This window comes from Cataglyphis hispanica, chromosome 5 (genome assembly GCF_021464435.1).
Source record: "Cataglyphis hispanica isolate Lineage 1 chromosome 5, ULB_Chis1_1.0, whole genome shotgun sequence".
NCBI classification, from domain to species: domain Eukaryota; kingdom Metazoa; phylum Arthropoda; class Insecta; order Hymenoptera; family Formicidae; genus Cataglyphis; species Cataglyphis hispanica.
In genome coordinates this window covers 9,198,924-9,224,853 of record NC_065958.1, presented here as the reverse complement: position 1 = coordinate 9,224,853, position 25,930 = coordinate 9,198,924, and the positions used below count along the sequence as shown (strand labels likewise).

The window sequence follows — 25,930 nt, the reverse complement described above, 5'->3', positions numbered from 1 at the left end:
ATTTTTTCATTTTATATTCTTTTGAGCATCTATTTGTAGTATTTACTTAACTTCGTGTTTCTTCTTAATAAAGATCTTTATCTTTATCTTAACTTAGTTAAATAAAAGAAAAAGATAACTTTTACATTATTGCACCCTTTTTTTTAATGTACATAATACGATGTATATGCTTATAGTTAAATAAGATACTAAGTCTATACATTAATCTTTATATATATTATGTCTGTTATATTAATGATATATATACTAGTGCATTTTATTTTATTTTAATTGTAAGCAATTTATACATCAACCTTAGAAAGAATGCAATATTTTAGGAATTTTTTTTTAATTCAAATTAGTGTGAATATAGACTCTATTACAAGGAAAAACATATAAAGTTAGATAAATGTTATGAATAGATGCTCAAAAAAACATAAAATGACAAAATTAATGTTTAAGTTAAATTTTATTAAAAAATAATTTTTTAATAAAGTGAATTAATTTAAAAATAAGTATAGCAAAACAAATAGCTGGTGTCGCATAAGAGAAGCAACAATGACATTCAATACATTTGAATATCAATTTAACATACCTTTTTTAAGAATGAATAATTTGTAATCTAGAATTAATATGTGATGCCTAATATGTTGTTTATAAATAGATATTTATGGGAAAATGTTTTTAATTGTTTTTATAGTTTCTATATTAGCATTTTTATATTAAAAATCTATTTAATCGATATATTTGCTGCATTATGTTTGTGTAGTAATGGTGGTAGTGATGAGAGATAGATATTAGTGAGCACTGATAAAACATCAATTATATTTTATCATCATAGCAGAATTGATTTCTGTCGTGATAATGACAAAATTGTATAAAGATATCTCATAATAAAAACTCGTAAATCTTATTGTTTGAAAAAATATAAATCTAATTAATTTGTATATATTTTTGCATACAGAAATACACACATTGATATTCTCTCTTTTATATACATGTTACATATATTTTTCACACATTTTGTATACCATTTTTTATAACATTTATATATCTTTGTTTTTTAACATGAACCACATAAATATGAATGCTCACATTCTGAAATATATCTATAATTTATCAACATGACAAGGTCCACACATAGTTGACTATAAGATTTAGTTAACTTTTTTAACACTCCGTGTTTTCCAAGCGACCAGCAGATTCCAAGAAAAATATAAAGAGAAACAATGAACTTGTGAAGCTAGAAGAATAAATGCATACCAAAGTACGCCATATGGTAAACCCTGAAAAATAAATTATATAACATTAGTATGTTTATTTTTTTTAAATAATTTTTAAAAATATAAACTAAAAGTGTTTTTCCTTAATGAATGAATAAATAAAATCCTTGCAAATATCAAATTAAATTTATTGGTAATTCCATTTGATAACAATATTTAATCAAGTAAAGTTGATGATTCTAAAAATAATTGTACCTGCCACAAAAAAATATCTTCAGATTCTCCTACAGTTAAGTATGTCCAGACATCTTTAAAGTAATACACAGTAGCATATATCAATGGACCGTGACCTAGTAAAACGATACCTATCATATATCTTTGCAATGTTTTAATTTTGTTTCTTTTAGTTGCTGAGAGAGCAAGAAAAGATAATAATAAACTAGTGCACCATATATATTCCCACCATAACGGCTAAAATAGAAAGAAGAATAATTAAATATACAATGATCTCTATTAGGAATGAAAAAATATGTAATAATATTTAACATTTTTAATAAATGTAAAATTGAGCAACAACAAAAGATACTTGTTATTAGAGTTTTCTCTCTTAAATTTATTTACTAAAAAAAAATATCCAATAAAATAAAATATGATTAGTCTAAATTCTACATTTATAGTATTGCCTGAGATATTTTTTATTGTACCTGTGGTATTTGTAGCTCTTCTATTTCTAAGATGAATATGTCTAGACGATCTAATATATCTGCAGAAAGTTTAGCAAGCATAACAAAAAACAATAAGTAATGAAAAAATATACAATACTTCAGTCTTGATTTATTTGTTGCACTGAAAACAAAAATAATATTTTAACAAGAAGTAGAAATGACACAAATTTTTATATATACTCATTATATATTATACATGTGTGTGTCTATGTATTATTGATATATTTTTAAATACGTATGCATATATATAGCTTTTTTGTGAATAGTATTAATTATAATAAAATAATATAAATGCTGCATGATCAACTTTATAAAGAGGCTTCATTTATATAATATATAATTTATTATTTAATATATAATATTTAATATATAATAACAGATTGTAAATCTTTATTCAGTATATTATTTAAGTGCTCTAATTTTATATTGGAATGTAATATATATACTTAGTGAAAATAAGAAATTAGGTATATTTAATGAAATAAAAATTGAAATTTTCGGGTCGTCAATAATTCATAAATTTATTTCATTAAAATTTATAATTCATAAATTTATTTCATTAAAATTTATAATTTATTTATTATATGCATTTATAAATTAAGTTTTACAATTTAAAAAATTAAAAAAAAATTCATTTTTTTTTAAAGATTTTCTCACCTAACTTGGTAATGTGTTGCAATTTTTTGCCTATGACTATAGTCGCTCCCATCTGTTCCCAGAGCCTGGGAAAGGGTCATTTTCGAAGCCATATATATATAATCGGAAGAATTCGCGCATAGAAGTCTTCTTCAAACAAAATATGAACAATTTGTACAATCTGAGAACTGAAATCCGAGGAAATTTATATCACATTTCATCAGCGAAATTCAACTATTTTTAAACTTTCCGTAAGCGAAAAAATGAGATCTTGCTCGTATCTAAAGGCCAGTATCCACGATACTAGCAACTCGATTTGAGCAACTCGGCAGTGTTACCACATGGTTAAAGCTGAATTTCCCCAATCAATTCATTAATTTTCCAAATTTTTCAACTTTATCAGCTCCATAAAGTTACTCGATTAACATTCACTTTTATAATCTTTATAATTTTTTTTTTTACAAATTGTTTGTTGATCATTTGTTGGTGATTGTTGGCCTAATTACAACATTTGTTGGTTAATATTTTTTTTTGAAAATACGAAAATAAAATTTTGTGTGAAGTTAGCCAGAAAGATATATTATTTTTATTTCAATACATCTTAGTTCAATCGATGCGCAATCGTTGGTCACGAAAAAACTAATTAAAATGTTTGTTGGTTTATATTTGCAAAACGAAAAAACTAATGCGCAATAATGATAGCGGGAGAGGGATTGGTAAAATTTAACTTAAGATTAAGAGCGACCTCACCGATTTCAATGATCTTGATATGTATTGTCAAGGACATAATTCTGAGTAATTTTTTCTTCTAATTTAATTATCGCTTGTTGCTTATTAGAAAGTTAATAACAAAAAAAGTTTGAAATATACAAAGTCAAACAACACAAAGTCGACTGTTAGTTGACTGTCAATTGGCAGAAAAAGTCGACTTCAAAGTTAGACTGAATGCCAACTTATAGTTTAGTAGGCGACAAATGTCTTGACTATAGTCAACCGTGAGTCGACTAATATAGTCGACTTTATAACGACTAAAAGCCGATCACCAATCATCAATCATTTTGGCGAGTAGGTTGACTTTTAGTCAATTTGACATCATTTATATTAATTTACTACATTTTCATTAGAATAGTGTCATATCTCAAAAACTTGATCAATTCCCAAACAATACCGCAAGATTGTAACAACATTGCAACAAAATTTTTCTGTAAGATTGCAACATTGCAGAAACATTGCAAAATATTGCTACAATATTGTTATGATATTAGAGCAACAGTAAAATGTTTGCTTACAGAAATATTGCAATATAATAAAAGAAAAGTGAAAAATTTTGCCATTAAAAAATTAATATTTTAATATATAATATTTTTCCATTCTCCAACCAATATAAACCCATTAAGTTCAACACATTCAATAATTTAATATATAATATAGTGTATATTATATTATAGTACACAATATATTATTAAACAATCAATAATAACTTTTCGACAAAAAAAATATTTTTAAAAAAGCATAAAATACAATTCCTATATTACTAAATAAACAATTTTGATATATAATATTAATTTTTTTTCTACGTGCAATTATTTATTTTATAAAATTAATTTCAAGAACAAATTTAAAATAACCGCTGAAAATCCAACGATACCAGCAAAGTACCACCAAACATTTAAAATATTCCCCACTCTTGTGCCCTTATTGATAGCTAGTGGTATGTCTCTATATATTATTAAGTCGATGAGTAAAAGCATCGTGACATTAGTGTATGTACAAGGCAGCGATCATGTAATTTTTTCTTCGAATTGAGACTTTACAAAATATAATACAAATCACAAATACAATCATAGTGTACAATCAAGCCGTTGAACGATGTCCGATCTTCGACTTTCAGTTTCAATAATTTCTCTTTGATAACCTGATACCAGATTAACGCCGCTTCTAAGTGGAATATTCTGTTGGATAGCTCTCTTCGCTTGCACTTTTTAGAACTTTTAATTGAGAGAAAATGGATATATAGTAGAGTGAGTAAACAAAGAACCTAAGTGTAGAAAGTGCAAATAAAACGGAAAGGCCTTTCTTAACTAAAACAGGAAACCAAATAAAGAGTAAGTGATATTTAATAATTTTAAAGGAGAATGATCATTGAAAAATTGTCTAAAAAAATTATGATAGTAGTTTGTGTGCGTGTATGTGTGTGTGTGTGCTGTAGAATATTAATCTCATACTATAAAACATACGAACTGTTATGTCTTATTTGACAAACTGTCAATATCTTAAAACATTGTGCATCATTTTAAGAAATTTAATAGAAATATTATTTAGAAATAATATTGTATTTCTTATTTCTGCATATCTGTAAGTAGACAATTATTTAAACATAGAACCATCTAATATTTTTCAAAGGTTAATCTTAACATTATGCAAAGAATATATATTCTTATATATTTCAAATATAAAAATCAATGTATTATTTCAGTTATTTCAGAGATGATTATATCAGAATAATATGCAATATTTAATATTAATGAGAAGGCTACTACAATATTAAAATATTGGAATCAAAAAAGAAGTAAATTAAAACAAATAATATAATATTACAATATAAAAGAGGACACATGTATCCAGTAATTAAATACAAAGTATTACATATATGCTAGTGTGTTGATCCTTTATTCTATACAAAGGTATCATATTCTATTGTATTTATTTTCATGTATTTGTTGTAATGATTTTCTTGCATAATATAATGTAGGAAATATCAATTAAAAATATAACAAAGAATGTATATGTGTGTGTTGGCAAAATGTAATAGAAATATAGTAAAGTTTGCCAATAGAAGATTGATGATAGAAATCAAGCAATTCTGCTCACTTGTATATAGTTTGACACAGATAGAAAGCAGAAATCTATATTGACAGACTGTGCTCGATTTCTGTTGCCAATCAGTTGACATAGCGGCATTTATTGTCAGCAGACTTTGACAGTAGAACACAAGTTTAATGTGAATACAATTGATGCTAATCTGCTGCAGTTTTTGCTCGAATCTATGGCAAACCATGTTGCTTTTGTTTACTAGATTATATTATATATCTTTGTATACATTATACTTAAAATATTTATATAGAAAATATCTCACTTTTTGTGCATCATTTTTTAATGATAAATTTTTTAGTTAATTTTGGAGTAGATTTTTTCTTAGTGAAATATGAAAGCATTAATAATTTTTAATTAATGATTGAAAAAAAGCATATTTATAAATCAAACACTAGAGAGTGTGCAAGAAATAGATTATAAAATTAGCTAATTGTAAATGAGATTTAGAAAAATTTTAATTGTAAGCTTACAATTAGCTATAAAAATATATAATACTAAAGATTAGAAAACTGATAGATAATAAAATGTTAATTTGATAATTTGATTTTTGCTAAAGAGAATTTGATTTTAAAATTGATCAGAATTGGTCATTAAAAAAAAAAAAAAAAAAAAAAGTATATATATATATATTTATTTATTTATATAAAACTTATATATTTAATAATTATAATTATTTTTAATATTTATATGTAATATTAATTGAGATTATATATATATGTATATATATATATATATATATATATATATATATATATATATATATAAAATATTATATATTAAATTTTTTTTCATATAGTATGCTATACAATGTTATTAAAATATACAAAAATTAAAAAGTAATTTTAAAATATTTTATTTTTTTAAATATTAATTAACAAAAATAGTTATAGTGTATAATTTTTTACTTGTTTGAATATGCAGTAATTAGTAGTTATAATTTAAGATATTAGATATAATTTAGTTATAATCTTTTTATATCTATAGAAGTTTTATAAAATAATGAGATTGTATTTATTTGTGTATGTATTAGGTATATTAGAGAAACAAAAAAAGAGAGAAGATATTATTAATCAACTATATTCTGTGGATTACAAAGCCAATGATGTTTTCTTCAGGCCTTAATTGTAATCTGTCTTTCCCCAGTTGTTTGGGTTATCCACAAGATAGTGAGGAATTGATTCCAAAAATGGCACGTGAGCCAATCATTCTTAATGTTTATGATATGGTAAGTTGCCAGTTTCAATATGTTATAACAAATAAAATATCATTAAGAATTGCTTAGTGTTACTAATTTGTTACTAATTTTTATAAATTTAGTTGTATATATCAATTAATGTATTATAAAAAATTTAATTCAACATATATGTTCTATTCCAGTATTGGATAAATGAATATACTACACCTATCGGTCTTGGTGTGTTTCATTCAGGAGTGGAAATATATGGAACAGGTATGTATTAAAAAAAATTATGGATTATAAATTAAGAATTTGAAATATATTTTTGCTACAGAATATGCATATGGGGGTCATGCTCAACCAAGAAGTGGCATTTTTGAAATCACACCAAGAGTAGCCGAAGAATTAGGCGAACAATTTAGATATAGGTCAATTTTCTATTTTTTATATAAAAATACACTTTAAATGATAAGCGCTTTATTATTTCCCATATGGTCAATCTTTCAATGTAATGTAATCTTTTATGTTGCAGACAATCGGTTCACATTGGATATACAGACTTCACAGAAGAAGATGTTTCAAGAATTATTACAGAGTTAGGCAAAGATTTTAGAGGGGATCGTTATCACTTGATGAATAAAAACTGTAATCACTTCAGCAGTCAGTTCACATTGGTATTTATTACTTTCTTTTTTGGTATTTATTACTTTCAACAACATTAATGAGTATATGGTGTAGACAATATATATTATAAAAAATTATATATTTTAGATTCTATGTGGACAAGAAATACCTGGTTGGGTAAATCGTCTAGCATATTTTAGTTCATGTGTACCATTTCTCCAACGTTGTTTACCAAAGGAATGGCTAACGCCTGATGCTTTGCAACACTCTCTTAGTCAAATTAGTCATCATGAAAGTACACCACCATCGGATACTTCATTGTAACATTTAATTAACGTTAAAATGCACGGTCTAAAATACCGTAGAAGTTATACATTCTAGGTAAAATTAAACATGATGAAAAAAAATGTTAATTAGAGCTATGACTTTGCCAAGATTTGAAAATCTAAGGAACTAAACCGTCAAGACAAGGTACAAATTTGATATTGTACACTTGAATGTGCGACTGCTAACAATTAGTACCAAAAAGATTGCCTTTGTTGCAACATGTCTCCTAAAATGGCAATCTGCAATGTCGCATGTGTTCTTTGTTGAATAATACAGTCAAGATAGTTACATAATGAATAGATAATTACATATGAATTCAAATTGCAATGAGAGCAAGAAACTTGTTAATGAAAACAAAACTTGTTACATTAGAAAGGTATATAATTACTAAAATTAATTTTTTTTACAAAACTTTTTATTTCTTATTTTTTACATTTAAAGCTGTAAAGCACTAAGTTAATAATATAATGCATGAACATCAGATAGATATAATTATATGTAAGCAATATTATATCCAATAGTTTGAATATATTTAATGATTTAATTACTTTCTATAATTTATATCTATTCATATATATATATAGAGATTTTATACCTTATAGAATAATTTATCGTAAATATTTTAAATAGTTTAAATATATTCTGGAGATGAATTAGAGTCAAAAATTCTATTAGGATAATATTAATAATTTATTATTATTATGTTAATAGTTTTTCTGAGTTAAGAGTGAGAGATTCTGAGTTAAGTTGAGAAATAATCAAAGTTGACCAATAATATCACATAAAATTTCTGCATTCAAAATCAAGCGTATTTTATCATCTGTTCTTAATTTTTATAATATTTAGTTGATATTAATTTTTACTGCATATAGTTAATTCAGACGCCAATAATTCTGGAGTAATTAATAGTTAAGAATATTTTATAAACTTGACTTTAGATATGTAAATAAAGTTATATTCTGTAATTAATTTTAATTAATAATTTTTTTAAATTATTTTAATTCAATTTTGCTCTTACAGCTATCACAGATTTTGTATTTTAAATTATGTCTTATATATAATTATGAAGGCATATAAAAACTAAAAATTGATAAATCGTAAAAAAAATTTTACATTTTTCTAGAGAAAAATCAAATTTAAATTAATCAATGAATATGTTATGAAATATTGAGATAATAATAAAAGGTAATTTTTTGATTTGTGCTATGTTGCACTGCAATAAGGAATGCTTTGGTGTCACTAGTGTACACTCAATAATGTTAAGTTAGGAATTTTACTCTAAGCGGGGAGCACACACTTTTGCATAAGCGCATAACCATAAACATAAAGAAATTGATTGGTCCACAAATATATGCATAAGGAAATGAACCAATCAATTTCCTTATGCTTATAATTATGCGCTTATGCAAAAGTGTGTGCTTCCCGCTTTAGATTTAGGGTATTATTTTGTGATTGAAGGCATGTAGGGCCAATTTCATCACCTTCGGTTAAGTTAACTGACGGTTAAAATGAGCAGGATGGCAACAGAAAATAGAGGTAAATGAAAACCAAGCATTCTTATCATTTCAGTTGCCACTCTGCCGTCGGTTAATCTAACCAAAGATAGTGAAATTGGCCCTTAGAGAAACACATGATCGATCCTCTAGAAAAAAAACATATATGTAAAACCATACACTTAAAAAACTTTTGTACCTAAAATTTTGCAGTATATCGAATTATTTTGCCGTAATAATGACGTTTTCGGATGGACATAATAACGTCATTGCATTGTCTCTGCCAATAAAAGACTTGAATTTATGATTTGGATTAAGCCGTCCATCCGAAAACACCATAAGATTCTTCTGTAATAATTCCTTCAACATGTCCCGAAGTGAATAAAGTTTTTTTTTGTGCTGTTTATTGTTCAGTGGTGATGGCTAATTTTCTTTTCAGAACTCCCATTTCACGTGTGTGTACTTCTCGAGGTCTATTACGGTTTTCGAAACGAAGTGAAAAATACAAAAGTGAGGAAATTCACTAGAATATCTACAATTTCATTTGTTGAAATCTAGTAAATTTGCTCACTTTTGTAATTTTCACCTCGTTTCAAGAACCGTAATAGCTTCCCTGGTAATCGCTTCTTTGTTGATGAATTTAATATTCTTTCAGGATAAATACTTGTGTAAAACAATCCATTTTTTCAAAATCAATATTGTATATTTCTGTTACGGATACCTCTTCTATTTTTGCTTGCTCAATATCTGTAATAATAAATATTTTATTATAATTAAATGATATTCGTACACATAAATTCATATAGATTAAAAAAAATAAAAATAAAAATAAAATTGATAAGAATCAATATGCTAATAAGTTATTTTTAATGTATATAAATTTATTATATTTCAATACTAAAATCAGTGCATTATCATTTTGTACATTTATCTAACTGTATTTTCTGTCTGTTAAGAGTTTGTAAGAATATTCTTCAGTTAACTAAAACATGAAAAATTTGTTAAATATCTCATTATATTAGTAATCAAGAAAATAAAACTGACAATAGTCCATCTTTCACAAGTACAAATAATTCAGTTCGTCATCGCTTTGTTATAAATCTTATCCTAACAGTTCATCTGATTCATTAACAGTATTGCCAGAAATTACTCGTTCTTCTACCTTGAATTAAACTATGTAATAAATAAGACATATGTGAAAAGAGGATAGCGAATATAGTATAAAATATAAAGGAAAAAAATGGTATTTTTGTACCCTATGAATATAACTGGAAAAAAAATGAAAAGCAAATAGTAAAAACTGTTTTTTTTTGTTTATGGAAATCCTTTGGATAAAACTATTGTAAAAAGAAATTAGAAGTCATGGAACCTGCGTAAATTGAGGTTGCCGTAAAAGCATTTGAAGAACTGAAATAACGAGGTCACTCTAGGTCATGCTAGATAGACAATGACGTTTATATCCAGCATTAAGACCGCGGTCTATACCTCAAATTTGACTTAAATTATTTAGGCCGCCTGCTGTAAACATTTAATAGGCGACCCGACCTAACTTCAGATCAGACTTCAAATTTTAGTAACCTGGCCTGAAATAGGGCGTCTGTTTTTTCGGCGTGAGCAATGCGACCTAAAAGCTTATTTGATCGCTATTGTTTTATTAAGCTATCAAAAGTTAAATAAGGTTAAATCGGAGTAGCGTGGAATATAATCCCGGCAATTCTTAAATCTTTTTCGGTGTAAACGGTTGATGACTAGACTTACTTTGGATCACAATATAAGTCAGGCCGCAATCAGGTCGCTGGATGTAAACGTAGAATAACAAATGTAAATAAAAAGAGCAGATTAAGAAGTACAATTAGCACAGAGACGTTATGAAGAAATGGATCCATCGAATCGCCTAGTAGCTGCAACTTTGGAAAACCGTTGAAACGAAGTTTTAATAGCATTAAAAGAAGCACGGAATCAATATGATGAATATAAGAAAAAGGAAGTGTAGCTATAAAGCAATAAAAGGAGCAAATGTTGGCACTAGTTGAAGACCTACTACTCCTTTAAGCAAAATATTAGCAGTATGACGGCAGATTGATAACAGATTTAATCAAAATCTATTAGCAAACTGACATTAACTGTGTTTAGCAAATGTTTTGCCGGCAGAATCTGCTAATATAATAAGTCGACATTGGCGGAAAAATTTAAACAGACTTTGTTGACATAACTTGGCGACAGATTGACGACAGAAACCGAATCTAATCTGCTGACAGATTGACATCAGAAATCGAGCAGATTCTGCAGCTCCTAGACATTTATATAAAATAGACATGATACATTTAAATAGATTTAAACATTTAAAGAATTTCAAGTAACAAAATGACAATAAATTTTGGTCACAAATAACATAAATAATTAAACATTCTAAATTAAGTTTCATGAAAATGATGTCAATAGTCAATATATCATATTCACGGGACGTCATTTTCTGTTTTTTGTATTAATAATATATAAATATATAATATTAATATAATAAATATAGGAAAATTTAAATAATTTAATTTATACAATAAAAGATTTTATTTAATGGAAATTCTATTTTATATCTTAAATTTCTATTTTATAAATAATAACTGAATAATTTTGCTTATTTAGACAAAAATTGTCCGAATAAATGAAATCGGACCTTTATCTGTCCGATTTTCCAAAAATCAATTCAATCTGAATTCCCTATATGGAAATCGTATAAAAAATTGAACTGATAGAAATAATTATATGTTATTAGCCGCATTTTGCAGGCTTCATATGCGCTCATGACAAGAACTTAAATACGAGTACAGAAAATGAATAGTGTGTCGCATAGCGGTAAACAAATAAACTACTATTTTAATAAATTATTACAAATTCTGCTCGATTTCTGCTGCTAATTTATTGTCAGATTGTGCGCAAATCTTACTTGGTTTTTGCCGCTAATCTGATATTATGTCATGTTAGCAAATCCTGCTCGATTTCTGTTATATGCCATCAAAATGCGTACGCGCAGACTTGCTCGATTTCTGCTGCCAATCTGACATCAAATTGCATTGCGCAATCCTGTTCAATTTCTGCTGCCAATCTGCTATGATAATTCTGTACAAATTCTGCTTGATTTCTGCTACTGATCTGTTGTCAAATTATGTCAGCAGATTTTGTAATATTTCTGCTGATGTTCTGCTATCATTATTTAATATAACAGATTTGGTATAGAGTCTGCGGTCTTTCTGCTAACAAAAATTTGTAGCAGACGTTTGACAAAATCTGTTTAAACAGACTTGACTATCTGGGACGCTTATGGCATACAGAATCAACGAATGCAAGAGATCGAAAGCGTATTTCATGATTTCTAATCGAAGATATCTTCTTCTTCTTCTTTTTTAAATGGTCATGTCCGATCTGGATATGATCAAGACATTCCGGCCAACAACTAGTTAGCGAGAGTAAAAGTAGGAAATAGGAAAACAACAGGAAAGAAAGTGAAATTATATGTTAAGGTTAGAGGATTTAAGAAAAAAGTAAAGAACGTAAATAATCTCAAAGGAAGGATTCCTCAGAAACTCCTGAATCACGAATGGTGGAATTTTCTTGTATTTTGTCAGCTGAGTTAAAAGCAACTTTCTTTGTGCGTGTAGTGGGCAACTCCAAAAGATGTGGTCTGCGTCTTGTCTAGATGATCCATATGAGCAAGAGGGATCTGGAACCAAATTACAGCGGTATAAACTGTGGTTGAGAGCGTAGATAATAATCGTAGGTAGTGATCGCTTTTGAATCTGCAAAAACGATGCTCTTTCGGTTAAGTTTAACTTTGTAGAACTATGGTTTTAAGGTAATCATTTCAAAGGAACTAAAATACTTGACTCCTTTACTAGATCTTACCTTTACCTTTACTTGGTTGCCTTGGTTCTTGAGGAATTTAACTGTGTCATCATTGTATTTCTTCCGAGAAATAGAGTAGAAGTCAGAATGTGGGAAGAATTTTGGAGATATCTGGCCTTTGGAAATAGCTTTTTTCGTTAAATAGTCTGCCGTTTCATTTCCAAGAATGCCTGAGTGCGCTAGAATCCATACGATGGAGTTTTCAAATTCCACAGATTTTATCTCGTAGAGTTTTTGTTTGATAACAAAGATAATGTGATTGAGTGAGTGAGCCAGATTGATAGAGAGAAGAGCTTCGATAACACTTTTGGAGTTGGTAAAGATTACGGATTTGGAGATAGAGTTGGTTAAGATATATTCTAGATTATGAAGTATGGCTAAAGCTTCTGCTGTGAATATAGAAGAAAAGAGGTAAGTTTTAAAGAGGAATTGTAGATGTGAAAAAGGCGAGTAAATGAAAAAGCCTACATAACTATCAGGAATATTTTCATCATCAAGCTGGTTTTTTGAAGCGTCAAAAGAATGACATACGGGAAGAAATTAGTTGGTGGTAGATGTCAAAAAAGATAATTTGAGGGATAAGAGCGTTTTTATTTTTTTCTACATCACAAGGAATAGTAATAATAATTGAAGGAAGGAAGGCGTTGTAATCAATGGAATAGACGGCTGAGTAGTCAACTTGGCTATATAGAGTTTCTTTTGAAGCAAATCGCAAAAGGATCTAAATAAGAGGAATTTTTCAGAAGGATTAATTTTATGAGTTTTCCATGAATACCAAAGAAGAGAAAAAAGTTTATTTATGAGCAAGAGAAAAGATTTTAAAGATATATTTGGATAAAAGTAGATCAAATCTAAATTGTAAGAGACCTTCTCCTGCTTCAGCAAGTAGCACATTCGTGGGAATAGTTCTTCTAAGTCCTAAACAAAGGCGTATGGCACGAAATTGAATTTTTTCGAGAGTGTTCATTAAAGTATAATTGTTGAAGAAAAAGATAAAGGAGCCGTATTCAACCTCTAATAAGAGATTTATAGATATTTAGAAGGGAACGAGAAGCTCCATCCCTCATGTTCCTTTCAATACGCTGAGAATATTTATTAGTTCAGAACAGCGGGCAGAGAGAGCGCAGATATAATCTTTTCCGGAGAGTCTAAAATCGAGGTGAATTCCTAGAAATTTGCATGAGGGAAAGGTTTGAATTATGAAAGTGCCTAACTTAATGGAATAAATAATGGAATAAGGAAGAGTGAATGTGTTTTTGATAAAGATAACCAGGGAGGATTTTGAAGGAGAGACTGTGAATCCTTTGCGAGAGGAATCTAAAAGCTTGGTTAGCCGATTTTTCCAATGCGAGTAGGGCCTTCTCTATCTTGTTAGAACTAACAAAGATTGCTATATCATCCGCGAATTGAACGAGATCACATTCTTCCCCTATGTGTTTATGAAATTTGGGAACATAAATGTTAAAAAAAATAGCACTAAGTATGGACCTTGAGGTACTTCATTATAAGACAAGTATTCGTCTGTAAGTTCTTCGTTAATAACAAACTGTAATCTCCGAAAGTGAATGAGATTGTAGATGAAATGACATAAGCGAGGGGGTGAGCCCAATTCCTCAACATCGGAAATAAGAATAGCAAGAATGACATTATCAAAAGCATTTGATAAGTCTAGAAATAGACAAGCAGTAGCTGTACCACGAGTGAAATTTGTGTGGATTTCGGTAGTGAGGATAAATAGGTTATCCAGACAAGAACGATATTTATGAAATCCAAATTGAGAAGGAAGTATTTCGAAGCGCTCCAATCAATCTAGTCTAAGGAGGATAAGCTTTTCTAAGACTTTTAGAAGGCAGGTTATAAGGGAGATAGGGCAATATTTCCCGAGAGTGGATTTAGGTAGATTAATGAATGTTGCCAGGATTCAGGGAAAGTATCAGAAGAGAAGAGCTCATTTAAAATGGAGAGGATGAGAGGGTAGTAACTATCAGGAAGATTGGATAGCATATTATAATCAATCTGGTCTAGACCGGGGAAGATTTTTTCTTTTTCAGGGGAGAGATAACATGAAAGAGTTCATCTAGAGATGAACCATCGAAAAGGACCATCGAATATGCAACATGAGTACACATGATTCGAATCGAAGCAAGGAGGGGGAAGCTTGTGAAGATACAAGGGAGGGGAAATGATGTTAATTAAATTTTCAATTGTAGGAGGGATGCCATAGTTGCACGTAGGGGAAAAATTAGTAGTATTAAGGTATCTATTTTTAAAACGCTTAATGATCTTCCATAGTGCGGAGATACTTGTGAAAGAGGTGAGGGTCTCACAATAAGATCTCCATCCCTTGTGTTTGGATTGACGAAGAGTTCGTTTGATGGCGGTTTCTTGTTTTTTTAAGACAAAGTAGTTAGACAGTGAAGGGCTTTTTCGGAAATTACGCAAGGCCATTTTTCTTAAATTAACCGCTGCGGTGCAGTTTTCATTCCACCAAAGAGCTGGCGGGAGAGATTGGTGGCGATTGCTTTTTTCTTTCTTTTTGTTTTTGTTTGTGGAATTGTTTCTATTCGTAGCGTCAAGCGGACTATCGTTTCTCCTGTGACAAGGAAGGAGAGAGGTTACAGAGTTTCTTAATGCATCACATAGAATTTTGTTCTTCTCAATAGGGGTGTTATGATCAGATTGAAGACGAAGGAAAAGGGAAGGAAGCTGATTTAAAAAAGAGGTGAAGAAGTGTTTGCGATTAATTTTGTATGAGCGTGAAGATTATGAGAGAAAAAGGAGCGAGATTTAATCGGATGGGAGATAGTGATTATAGAAAGTGGTCGCTGGCAAGCGTGTCGTCTAAAGATTTCCAAAAACAGAAGGAAGTAAGGTCAGAAGAAACAAAAGTTCAATTACAGAGCGAACAGAGTAGGGAATGAAAATCGGGGTGTCGTCATTAATGGGAAAAAGAGAGAATTCTTGGGATGCTTCAAAAAGGAAGCTGTCAGAAGAAGAGGAATGATTATAACCCCAAGAGACATGATGAGCGTTGAAATCGCCTGTAATTATAATTTGAAATATAGAGAGAATAGAATTGAAAAGTCTATCTCAGATGGAGAAGTCGAGATGCACTGGATAGCGATAAATTAAATAAATATAAATGAAGCTATTGTGATAGATGGAATTTTAATCTCAATTGTTTCCAAAATATCATCTAAGTTAAAAATGGGATCGATTTTGGTAAAAGAAATTGAGTGCTTTATAGCTAATGGAATACCTCCTGATTTATTAGAGGATCCATCCTGGCGTATGATATAATCTTTAATGGAGAAATTTTTATCTGTTGTTAACCATGTTTCTGAAAAAGCGAGTATATCATATTGATTTCCTATTAACATAGGGGTTTTCATTTTGTTTAAGATACCATGACAATTCCATTGAAAAAAGAAAAATTTCTGTTAGTGAAATTACTAGTCATGATTGTGAGAGGGGGGAGATTTGTGTTCAGCGTTGGAGGAAAAATCGCGTAGGAAAATATATGGGAAAATACAGATATAAGCTCAGATAAGTTAATAAAGGACAAAAGTGATAATTGAGGTAAGAGAGGAGTGATAAGAGTAAAAGTCTTGGAGGGACGAAATATTAAGGTGAGGGGTAGAAAGAGTGGAAGCGGGGGGCAGAAGGGAGAAGAAGGGGGTTCCGAGAAGAACACATTAGGGCGATGGAAATTTTGTAAGGGAGAATCTAGAGATTGAGAGCTAAGAAAATGTTTAAGGTGGAGTAGGGAAAAGGATTTTGATTTGGTTTTATGAGATAGATTGGAGTAAAAATTAAAGTTGAGGGTAGAAGAGGGATTAGAATTGATTTTATTTTTGAAAAGCTTCTTTGCAGCATAAGCATAAGAAGAAGAAACGGAAGAAGCAGCAGAGGAAGAGAGGTTGCGAAATAAAATGAAGTCATGCAAGGATTGTGAGTATAGTGAGAGAGAGGGAGAGACGGGAATTCCTCAGAAGAAGATGAGTAGGGAGAACGAGGATCTGTTACCTCTGAAAATCTCTCTAACATTTAGCAAAGAGATATTCCTGTAAGCAGCAAACTTCCTTATTTTTTTTTTTGAGTGGTGAATTCCGGGCAAGTAGACGAGTCAACTCTATGATCTCCTTGCAATTCACACATTTGGGTAAAGTATCCAAGCGTTGATAATTTTCTTTGGAGAATGAATGGCCTTTTTCATCGTAATGTAGCGTGGTTGGCTTTTGTTGATCTTGATATATCCAAATCTAAAACATTGCACCGTGAGACCCTAGATATATATGATGATACTGGGTATCTGACGTGGAACATTGTGATATGTTTGGAGATCTTCTGGCCCTCGAAAGTGATCGATACAGTAAGAGAGGGAATATAAGTGTTGGATGCGGAAGAGTCATCTTGAGATTGTTAGAAGTTCCTGTAGTCTTGCGGTTCAGTCTGCTGACTGCTACCACCTGAAAGGACTATTGATGTTCCCAATAATAATCTGATCTGTTAGATTTAAGGGAACATCTCTGATAATGGCCTTTCGTGAAGTGCGGAAAGGAGGAATGAATGTTATTAAATTCTTGTCGACAAGGTTTTGATTAATTACTAATGAGTTAACAGCTTTACCTGATTTAAAAAAGAGACCTTAGAAAGTCTTATTCTTTTGACTTGCAGTCTTGTATGTTGAGTTCATATAGGATTCTACCTACGATGAAGAGGTGAATTAGAATTTAATATGTGTTGCATATGAACGTAAAAAGATCCGGCATTATTGACCAAATATCGATTATAGCGTATATTGTCCGTGAGAGAAATGGTAGATTCGGAAGCTGAAGTTGAGTGAGAATTGATGCTTTCATCAGATTTCGAATGAGGGCTATTGGTAGTGACATAAGGAATATCTTGACTAACAGGTCGTTTTTGAGATTCTTTGTTAGCTTTAGGAAGCGAAGAATGAGCCTCTGAAAGTAGTGAATTGAGGGCGAAGGCTACGTATGAATCTTCGATGTTCTTTGCCATAGCTGCGCAGTGCGATAAAGAGGTTTCTTTAAGGTTACTTGTTTTCTTGAGATTATGCAGTAATGCGTTGTAGATTCCGCACAAATCGTAGAATTCTTCCTCTAGGAAGATAAAAGGAGAGAAGATAAATTGAAAGAAAAATAAAAAGGAAAATAAAAGAAAAGAAGAAAATTTGTTCTCGAAGAACAAAGGAAATATGATGGCATCGACCGTAGACAAAGGCGAAGCATGTGTCCATGTGGCCGCACTCTGAATTGTCCAGATATGAGTATATAAGATCCAACAAAGGTCCGGACGCCACAAAATTTACTGCCCTGAATTAGGCACTCGATATTATGAATACACTAGACCGATAAGGTACACAAAAATAGCCCCGAAATGGGAAAATAGCGGTAATTAACAGGAGGCATTCGAAAATACGTCCGCACATGATGAATTGTACCAAGATGACATCCTAATCAAAGATATCACTGTTCAAAAACTACATAATGAACAAAGAGAAGTGCTATATATGCGTTGTCAAACAAATGCTATAGAGAACTTAGAAGCAATTATTAAAAAAATCTTATGACAGATAGTATTCAGAGGATATAATTAATGGATAAAACAGCTATCAACAACGATGACTAATGTGCAAATTATTAATCTATTAAATTAAAAGGGATTTACAACAAATAAAGGCAATCCATTTATTATAAAAAGTATAAAATGGATTTAATTTAAACATAAGATTTCATTTTTTTATTTATTTATTAATCCCTGCCTTGCGGCTTTGGATAATTTCCAGTTTTTATATTTGTTATTCTGTTTTTTGTGTGATATATATGTTGTATTGTGTTATGTGTTCTGTGTTTTCACAATAAATTGGGCATTAAAATTAAAAATTAAAAATTAACAGTTAAAAATTAAATTTAAAATTAAAAAATTAAAAAATGTAACACTTTAAAATTTAAAACTTTAAAAAATTGAACATTAAATTAAACTAAATTGAAGTTTAAATTAAAATTAAAATTAAAATTGAAATACAATTAAATATAAAATAAAACATACAATATACAAATAACTTCAAATTGCTAATATCCGACAAATTTAAAGACACTAAAAACTAAAAACTAAACAGTTAAACAACTAAAAACTCTAAATTAATTAAATAAAGTTAAACTAATACTGATTCTACAATAAATGTCTAAATTATTTAATATACACCCAGTAAACACTGTTATATTAATATTATATAAAAGCAATAAGAGGGAATGTTAGAGTGAGTCTCGATTGGGCATATTACCGATCGGACACGACAAAATTTCCCGATCGGACACATACCCGAACGGACACAGGCTCGATCGAACACAAGCCCGATCGGACACCGGCTCGATCGGACACATATGCTTGCAATTGGACACAGGCCCGATCGGACACAGCCCCGATTGGACACCGGCTCGATCGGACACATATGGTTGCAATTGGACACAAACCCGATCGGACACAGGTTCGATCGGACACGGGTTCGATCGGATACTGTAGTATATACTTTGTAAGTTGTAAAGCGAGGTGCACCCTTGCCTACCGGCGGAGTGGGTGCGAAAGGGGGGCCGAAGGCCTCCCCTTGCATCCTCCGTATGTGTGTGTGTGTGTATGCACGCTCGCGCGTGCTTCCTGTCCATGGATGTACTTTGGTATAGCGTCTGTGTCCGATCGAGCCTGTGTGCGATCGGGCCTGTGTCCGATCAGGAAATTTTGTCGTGACCGATCCGTAATGTGCGCAAACGGGACGATCCCAAATTACTAATAATATAAGGAATGTAAATAATATACATAAGTATTACCGGTAAGTTACTAGTTAATTATAATTTCTCGCTCATAAATAATATGTAATATAACATGTTATATAACAACATTATACCGTTAATAAATAAAAAAAATATTTATGTATCTTAATTTATATAAAACTTCAAATTTAATTTTTATAAAAATTCTGACTTTTTGCTTCAAATAGACAATAAATGGACTATTTTCCATTTATCCGCCCAACTCAAATAATCTGTTTAATATTCTGGATCCCTTGTTAAGATTGATTGTGACTTCATTTCCGATATTGACTCTAACAGCACATAATATCATTCGAATATTTTATACTGATATTGTGAATATACGTACTATATGTAATATACTGAGAACATCCCTATAACATTTCTTGTAATATTTCATAGTACATATTTGAAATCCTTTGAGTCTTTTTCATCTCCTTTTAAAAGCTCTTCTATTGGCATTTCATTTTTAGTGATGGCGCAAGATAAATTAGGATGATTGTTTATTGAAAGATATTTTGTATATTCCCAATCAGCAAAGTCTGTTCAAACAGATTTTGCTAAACGTCTGCTTCAAATTTTTGTCAGCAAAAAGATTGCAGACTGTATACAAAATCTGTTATATCAGATAATGATAACAGAATGTTAGCAGAACTATCACAAAACCTGCTGACATAGATTGACCGCAGATCAGTAGCAGAAAGTGAGCAGGATTTGCACAGAACTATTATAGCAGATTGGCAGCAGAAACTGAGCAAGATCTGCGCACGCGCAATCTGATGACAGATTGATAGCAGAAATCGAGCAAGGTCTGTTAACATGATTTGACGTCAGATTGTCGGCAAAAACCAAGCTAAATCTGTGCTCGCGCAATCTGATAGCAAATTGGCAGCAGAAATCGAACAGAATCTGCTTTTAGCCATTATATAATTTATTGAAATAGTAATTCATTTGCTACGTGGCGCAATTTTTACGTTCTATACCCGTATTCAAATTCTTGTCAAGAGCGTACATAAAGCCGGCAAAATGTGGCTAATAACATGTATAATTATATCTATCAGTTTAATTTCTGATACGATTCCCGTACAGGAAAATTCAGATATTAAACTGATTTTTGAAAAATCAAATAAATAAATGTCCAATTTTTACTTATTTAGAGAAATTATCCGAATAAATGAAAATATTTCGTTATTATGTACGATATGAAATAGAAAATCTACGATCTAAAATATAAAATAGAAATTCTATATAAATAAAATTTTTGATTTCATAAATTAATTTATTTAAATTTTGCTATATATATTATATTATTTTAATTAATATTATATATTTATATGTATTAATACAAACGAGCAAAATAAATGCTCATTTATTATCTTTTAGTAAGCGAAATCAGCAATGTAAATTAATAAAGCATTTAAATACCGTTATTCCATTTAATTAATGACGACAAAGCTTGTTCGGTTTCCGCCGCCAATCTGGCATCTAACTGTGTTGCGCAGATTCTGCTTGATTTCTGCCGTCAATCTGCTGTTGACTTATATCGACAGGTTTTGCCAGCAGAACACAAACTTAATGCGGATGCAGTTGATGTCAATCTGCTGCAATATTGTGCTTGAATCTGTTCTCACACTGCTGACAGACTGCTAACATTTTGCTTCTTTATGTAGTGAGAACGGAAAAAGCAAAAAAAAATGTGATTACGTTGCACACAACTTAAGAATAAAGGCCATTGCATGTTAAAAAATTTTAGTCGTAATCATAAGGCCGTAAGAAAATTGACCAATCACAATCAAACTTCTAAAACATAATAAAAATGTTTGAACTGTGATTGGTTGATTTACTTACGGCTTTACGATTACGACTAAAATTTTTTAACGTGCAATGGCCTTAAGAAATAAAATACTAGGATTTTTTTTAATTTATAGGTTATCAGCTAAGTCATCGACGAGATATTATTAAAGACCGGTGGTCTTATGGGATTTAGTGTGAGTGGAAAAAAAATTCGGTGTGTTATTTTAGTCCATCCAGTTATTGTTTTATTATCAAAAATATATAAATCTTTTATGTAATTGCTTCAAGAACAACAAAATAAACATTTTAAAACATTGTAAAATTAATGTTTTATTATCGACAATGCAAAGATTTACTTATCTATAGCGCGTGGCAAACTTTTTTCGAGTAATATACTAAATTCTATAAAACTATGAATCTGTAATGATATCTTATCGGTATTTTTAATAATAAAATAATAACTGGATGAATTAAAATAATTGTATGAATTAAATAATTCATGTAATAATTTTTGATGCTGTCAAACGGCCGATAATGTCAACATTCTTCAATTACCTCTAGGCCCACCGGGCCTATTTGATGATCACAAAAATTTACTCAAGACTAACTGTCTTTAATAGTATCTCGTCGGTGGCTAAGTTACCACACACTTTTATATAATACTAGAATACCGCTAACTCTACGAAATACATGACTCTAAAAAATATGTACAGAAAATATGCGCACACAGCACACACACATTACACAAACATACTTTTCGTCTGTACACGTCGGTCATATTACATATTCAACACCTATCTTTTCTTTCCTATTGATTCCTAGCTTGATTTCTACTTAAGTCATGCGCAGATATTTACTTCTCATATGTATATATATCTTTATGGAGTCAATATTTCGGTCAGTATATAAGGGAGTTAGCAGTCTAGTATTACATAGAAATCTGTGATAGTTACTCTTAAGCGCGCATTACATCATAGACTCTGTGTTTATCATAAACTAACACTCCCACATAAACTAGAATCTATTTCTTTAAGTTCTTTGAATCCACAAAGTCCATGCTTTTCTTACACATTTCTAGCTTGGGATGAAACAACGTCTTGGTCAGCCCATCTGTTGTCATCTTTTCTGTCAGAATTTATTTTAGATTGACGTCTTTCCGATCGACATGCTCTCGGAAAAAATAGTATCTTACGTCGATGTGTTTGCTGCGTGGTCAATAACCTGTAGTCTTGGCCAAACCTACCACCTCTCGATATCACAGTAGATCGTTATACCAAACTTTGCTGACTTGGATCAATCTCTCGAGGCAGGGATTAAAGCCAGAGTGCTTGCTGGCATCTGGACGACAAGGCCATATACTCTGCCTCTGTCGTAAATAGAGCAGTTGTGCTTTGCTTCTTACTTTGCCAGGATACAGATCCTCCTTGTAGTATGAATATACTGCCTGATTTGAACGCCAATCATCAAGTTCGTTAGCCAAATCAGCGTCCTTCAATGACACGATTTCCGTCCTTGCTAAACTGTAGTCTTGTACCTGTAATTGCTCATAAGTAATGGAATATCGACGTTTCACAGCAATCCCCATACAACACAGAAAGGTTGCAGACATATTGCAGAATAATTTCATTAAAACATTGTAATAGTGCAAATTGGTTGCAAAACATTGCTACATTATTGCTATATGATTGCGGCAACGTTAAGATGTCCACTTTTTGTAATATTGCAATGTAACATTGCAGTCATCTTACAATGTAACATATATATACTTCTATAATGCAATACATTACTGTGCAATTATATTTATAATAATATAGTATATATAGATGTTTTTCATCTTAATATTTATATACGTTTTCTAAACTACCTTACATTTTTACAAGTATTATACATATACATATTATATGACAAAAACACTTTGACATATTTAAACAAATTAACATAATTAAGTAGATAATAAAATAATTAAATCTAAATAATTTAATTCAAGAAACTTAAAATCTTATTTACAGTGACCGGCACAATAAAGTGACCATATTATATTGCATATAAAAATTTCAAAACTAATGTTTGTAATAGAAAAACATCTTATTATTGGGTTTTGTTTGAAAGATTTATTATCACACTAACAATTTATAACGAAAATTGAACAAGTTTTTGCGATAATAAATATTTATGATGTCATTATAACAAAACAAGCATTTTCATGTATGACAAAAAAAAATGACACTTTATAAATTTTAATCTATTTTTAATTTTAACTTTATTTAATTTTAATCTATATTTAAAAAAAATCCAAACTTAGTATTTAGTATGGCTTCCTTTGGCCTTAATGACTGCCGTCAACCGTCTGGGCATGCTTTCGACCACATTATGCAGATGATTAAGGGCGAGATTTTCCCAAGCTCGTTGCAGTGCATCGAAATAATTATTTTTGTTCGTTACTCCGGTTTTGTTTACATTTCTGTCCAAAATCGATCATAAATTTTTGATAGGGTTTAAGTCTGGAGACTGCAGAGGCCAATTAAGCAGTTTTATATGATGGGAAGTAAAAAAACTTCTTTGTTTTTTTGGTGGTATGCTTGGGATCATTATCTTGTTGTAAAATAAAGTTGTTCTCCAAATCTAATTGGATCAACAAAATTTCCAAATTCTCACATAAAATATCGATGTAAATATCAACAATCATGATGCTATCAATTTTTACTAATTGAGCCACTCTTTCCCAAGAAAAACAGACCAGACCATGATGTTACCTCCGAGAAGCCTTCACTTGCGCACAGTACAATTGGACACGTTGCAATTGCATACTGTGTTATTAGACACATAAAGTTGCGCACCGTTCGATTGGACACATTTCATTTGCGCACTGTTCAATTGGACACCGTTGCTTTTGGACACAGCACATATTTTTGTATAATTTAAAATACATACACACTCATGTATATATGTATAATTTTGAAATTTATTGACATTTATTATTAATTTTATTTTGTTAATAAACGTTTCTTACAGTTTGTTTACACACAGTTCTTTTGCGCACATTTCTTTTGTGCACATATCTTTTGCGCACATATCTTTTGCGCACATTTCTTTTACGCACACACGGGGTGCAAAAGCCTTCGGCTCCCGCACCCATCCCGCCGGTAGGCTGGGTGGACCTTGCTTTACAACTTACAAAGTACATGTTACAGTGTCCAAACGGATCCGAAATATGCGCAAAAGAACTGTGTGTAAACGAACTGTAACAAATATTTATTTACCAAATGGAGTTAATAATAAATGTCAAAAAATTTCAAAATTATACATGCATACATGCGTGTGTATTTTAATTTATATAAATACATGTGTTGTGTCCAAAAACAACCTGTCCAATTGAACGGTGTAAATGAAATGTGTTCAATCGAACGGTGCGCAACTTTATGTGTCTAATATCACAGTGCGCAATTGCAACGTGTCCAATTGTACTGTGCGCAAGTGAGCCGTTTCCGTTACCTTCGCCGTGTTTCACCGTCTTCTGGAGATGACAATTTTCAAGCTTCTTGCTAGTTTTCCGCCACACGAAGTTGTTGTTTGTATCCAAAAAACTCGAACTTACTCTCATCCGTTCATAGAACTCGTTTCCAGAACTCCATAGGTTGATTTATATATTTTATTGTAGATTTGAGTCACTTTTTTTATTCTTTTTACTAATCAATGGGCGCTTACATGCGAAACGGCTGTGTAGATCTGTTTCTTGCAGTCTCCTGCGCACTGTCCGGTCGGAAATGGTCAGATGGAGAGATTCACGAAGATTTCTAACAGTTGTTTTCGAATCTTTCTTCACCACTCATATGATGTTTGTACCATCACGCCAAGTTGTGCTTCACGTTCTACCTCTTCCAAATCAATCGGCCACTGTTCCAGTGTCCAAAAATTTTTGATAAGCTTCTGGACAGCGCTTTTGTTTATTTCATATTTTTAAGCGATCTTTCGCTGCAAGACACCACGTTTATAATCTTTGATAATCAAGTTTCGAACCTGATAAGAAATTTATCGACCAGTCATATTCACTATCTTTATATTTACTTTATATGCTGTTGTTTTTCAAAATGTGAACAAGGAACTGTTAATCAGAGGTTGTTGTGATAAACAACGATTCTTTATTTACGTTTTGTGCGTAATACACAATGCCATTAAACAAAAACACTACAAATTCTAAGATGGTCACTTTTTTTTGTCATACATAAAAATGCTTGTTTTGTTATAATAAAATTATAAATATTTATTATCGCAAAAATTTGTTCAATTTTCGTTATAAATTGTTAGTGTGATAATAAATCTTTCAAACAAAACCCAATAATAAGATGTTTTT

The 25,930-nt window shown here is 30.5% G+C and overlaps 3 protein-coding genes across 4 annotated transcripts; 1 reads left to right on the top strand and 2 right to left on the bottom strand.

Moving 5' to 3' along the window:
• Positions 1–889: 889 nt before the first annotated feature.
• Positions 890–2,877, bottom strand: LOC126850152 (protein jagunal). Its single transcript, XM_050592867.1, has 4 exons — positions 2,585–2,877; positions 1,907–2,048; positions 1,458–1,673; positions 890–1,265 (listed from the first exon to the last, which is right to left on the bottom strand). The coding sequence occupies exons 1-4, from the start codon at positions 2,674–2,676 to the stop codon at positions 1,137–1,139; spliced, it is 579 nt and encodes a 192-aa protein (XP_050448824.1). The 5' UTR covers positions 2,677–2,877; the 3' UTR covers positions 890–1,136.
• A 1,417-nt stretch (positions 2,878–4,294) lies between these two features.
• Positions 4,295–7,651, top strand: LOC126850151 (deubiquitinase DESI2). 2 transcript variants are annotated; one of them, XM_050592863.1, is made up of 7 exons: positions 4,295–4,668; positions 5,040–5,247; positions 6,468–6,662; positions 6,815–6,887; positions 6,949–7,042; positions 7,147–7,288; positions 7,386–7,651. In XM_050592863.1, exons 3-7 carry the CDS (start codon positions 6,537–6,539, stop codon positions 7,560–7,562), a joined length of 612 nt encoding a protein of 203 aa, XP_050448820.1. In that variant the 5' UTR covers positions 4,295–4,668; positions 5,040–5,247; positions 6,468–6,536; the 3' UTR covers positions 7,563–7,651. The 2 variants fall into 2 exon arrangements, with proteins under 2 accessions (XP_050448820.1, XP_050448821.1); XM_050592864.1 differs by lacking the exon at positions 5,040–5,247.
• A 2,319-nt stretch (positions 7,652–9,970) lies between these two features.
• Positions 9,971–17,977, bottom strand: LOC126849580 (uncharacterized). Its single transcript, XM_050591543.1, has 4 exons — positions 17,668–17,977; positions 16,215–16,295; positions 12,956–13,476; positions 9,971–12,773 (listed from the first exon to the last, which is right to left on the bottom strand). Exons 1-4 carry the CDS (start codon positions 17,975–17,977, stop codon positions 12,684–12,686), a joined length of 1,002 nt encoding a protein of 333 aa, XP_050447500.1. The 3' UTR covers positions 9,971–12,683.
• Positions 17,978–25,930: the final 7,953 nt, after the last annotated feature.

Coding starts and splice junctions, on each gene's coding strand:
- LOC126850151 (XM_050592864.1), top strand. CDS start 6,537: ATGATGTTTTCTTCAGGCCTTAATTGTAATCTGTCTTTCCCCAGTTGT. Junction 7,043..7,146: donor GGCGAACAATTTAGATATAG/GTCAATTTTCTA, acceptor TTTATGTTGCAG/ACAATCGGTTCACATTGGAT. Junction 7,289..7,385: donor TCAGCAGTCAGTTCACATTG/GTATTTATTACT, acceptor TATATATTTTAG/ATTCTATGTGGACAAGAAAT.
- LOC126850152 (XM_050592867.1), bottom strand. CDS start 2,676: ATGGCTTCGAAAATGACCCTTTCCCAGGCTCTGGGAACAGATGGGAGC. Junction 1,674..1,906: donor AAGAGCTACAAATACCACAG/GTACAATAAAAA, acceptor TTTCTATTTTAG/CCGTTATGGTGGGAATATAT. Junction 1,266..1,457: donor AAGATATTTTTTTGTGGCAG/GTACAATTATTT, acceptor TTTATTTTTCAG/GGTTTACCATATGGCGTACT.
- LOC126849580 (XM_050591543.1), bottom strand. CDS start 17,977: ATGGCAAAGAACATCGAAGATTCATACGTAGCCTTCGCCCTCAATTCA. Junction 16,296..17,667: donor TTCTAATTCACCTCTTCATC/GTAGGTAGAATC, acceptor TCGCTTTTTCAG/AAACATGGTTAACAACAGAT. Junction 13,477..16,214: donor ATCCTCTAATAAATCAGGAG/GTATTCCATTAG, acceptor CCGTATGTCATT/CTTTTGACGCTTCAAAAAAC.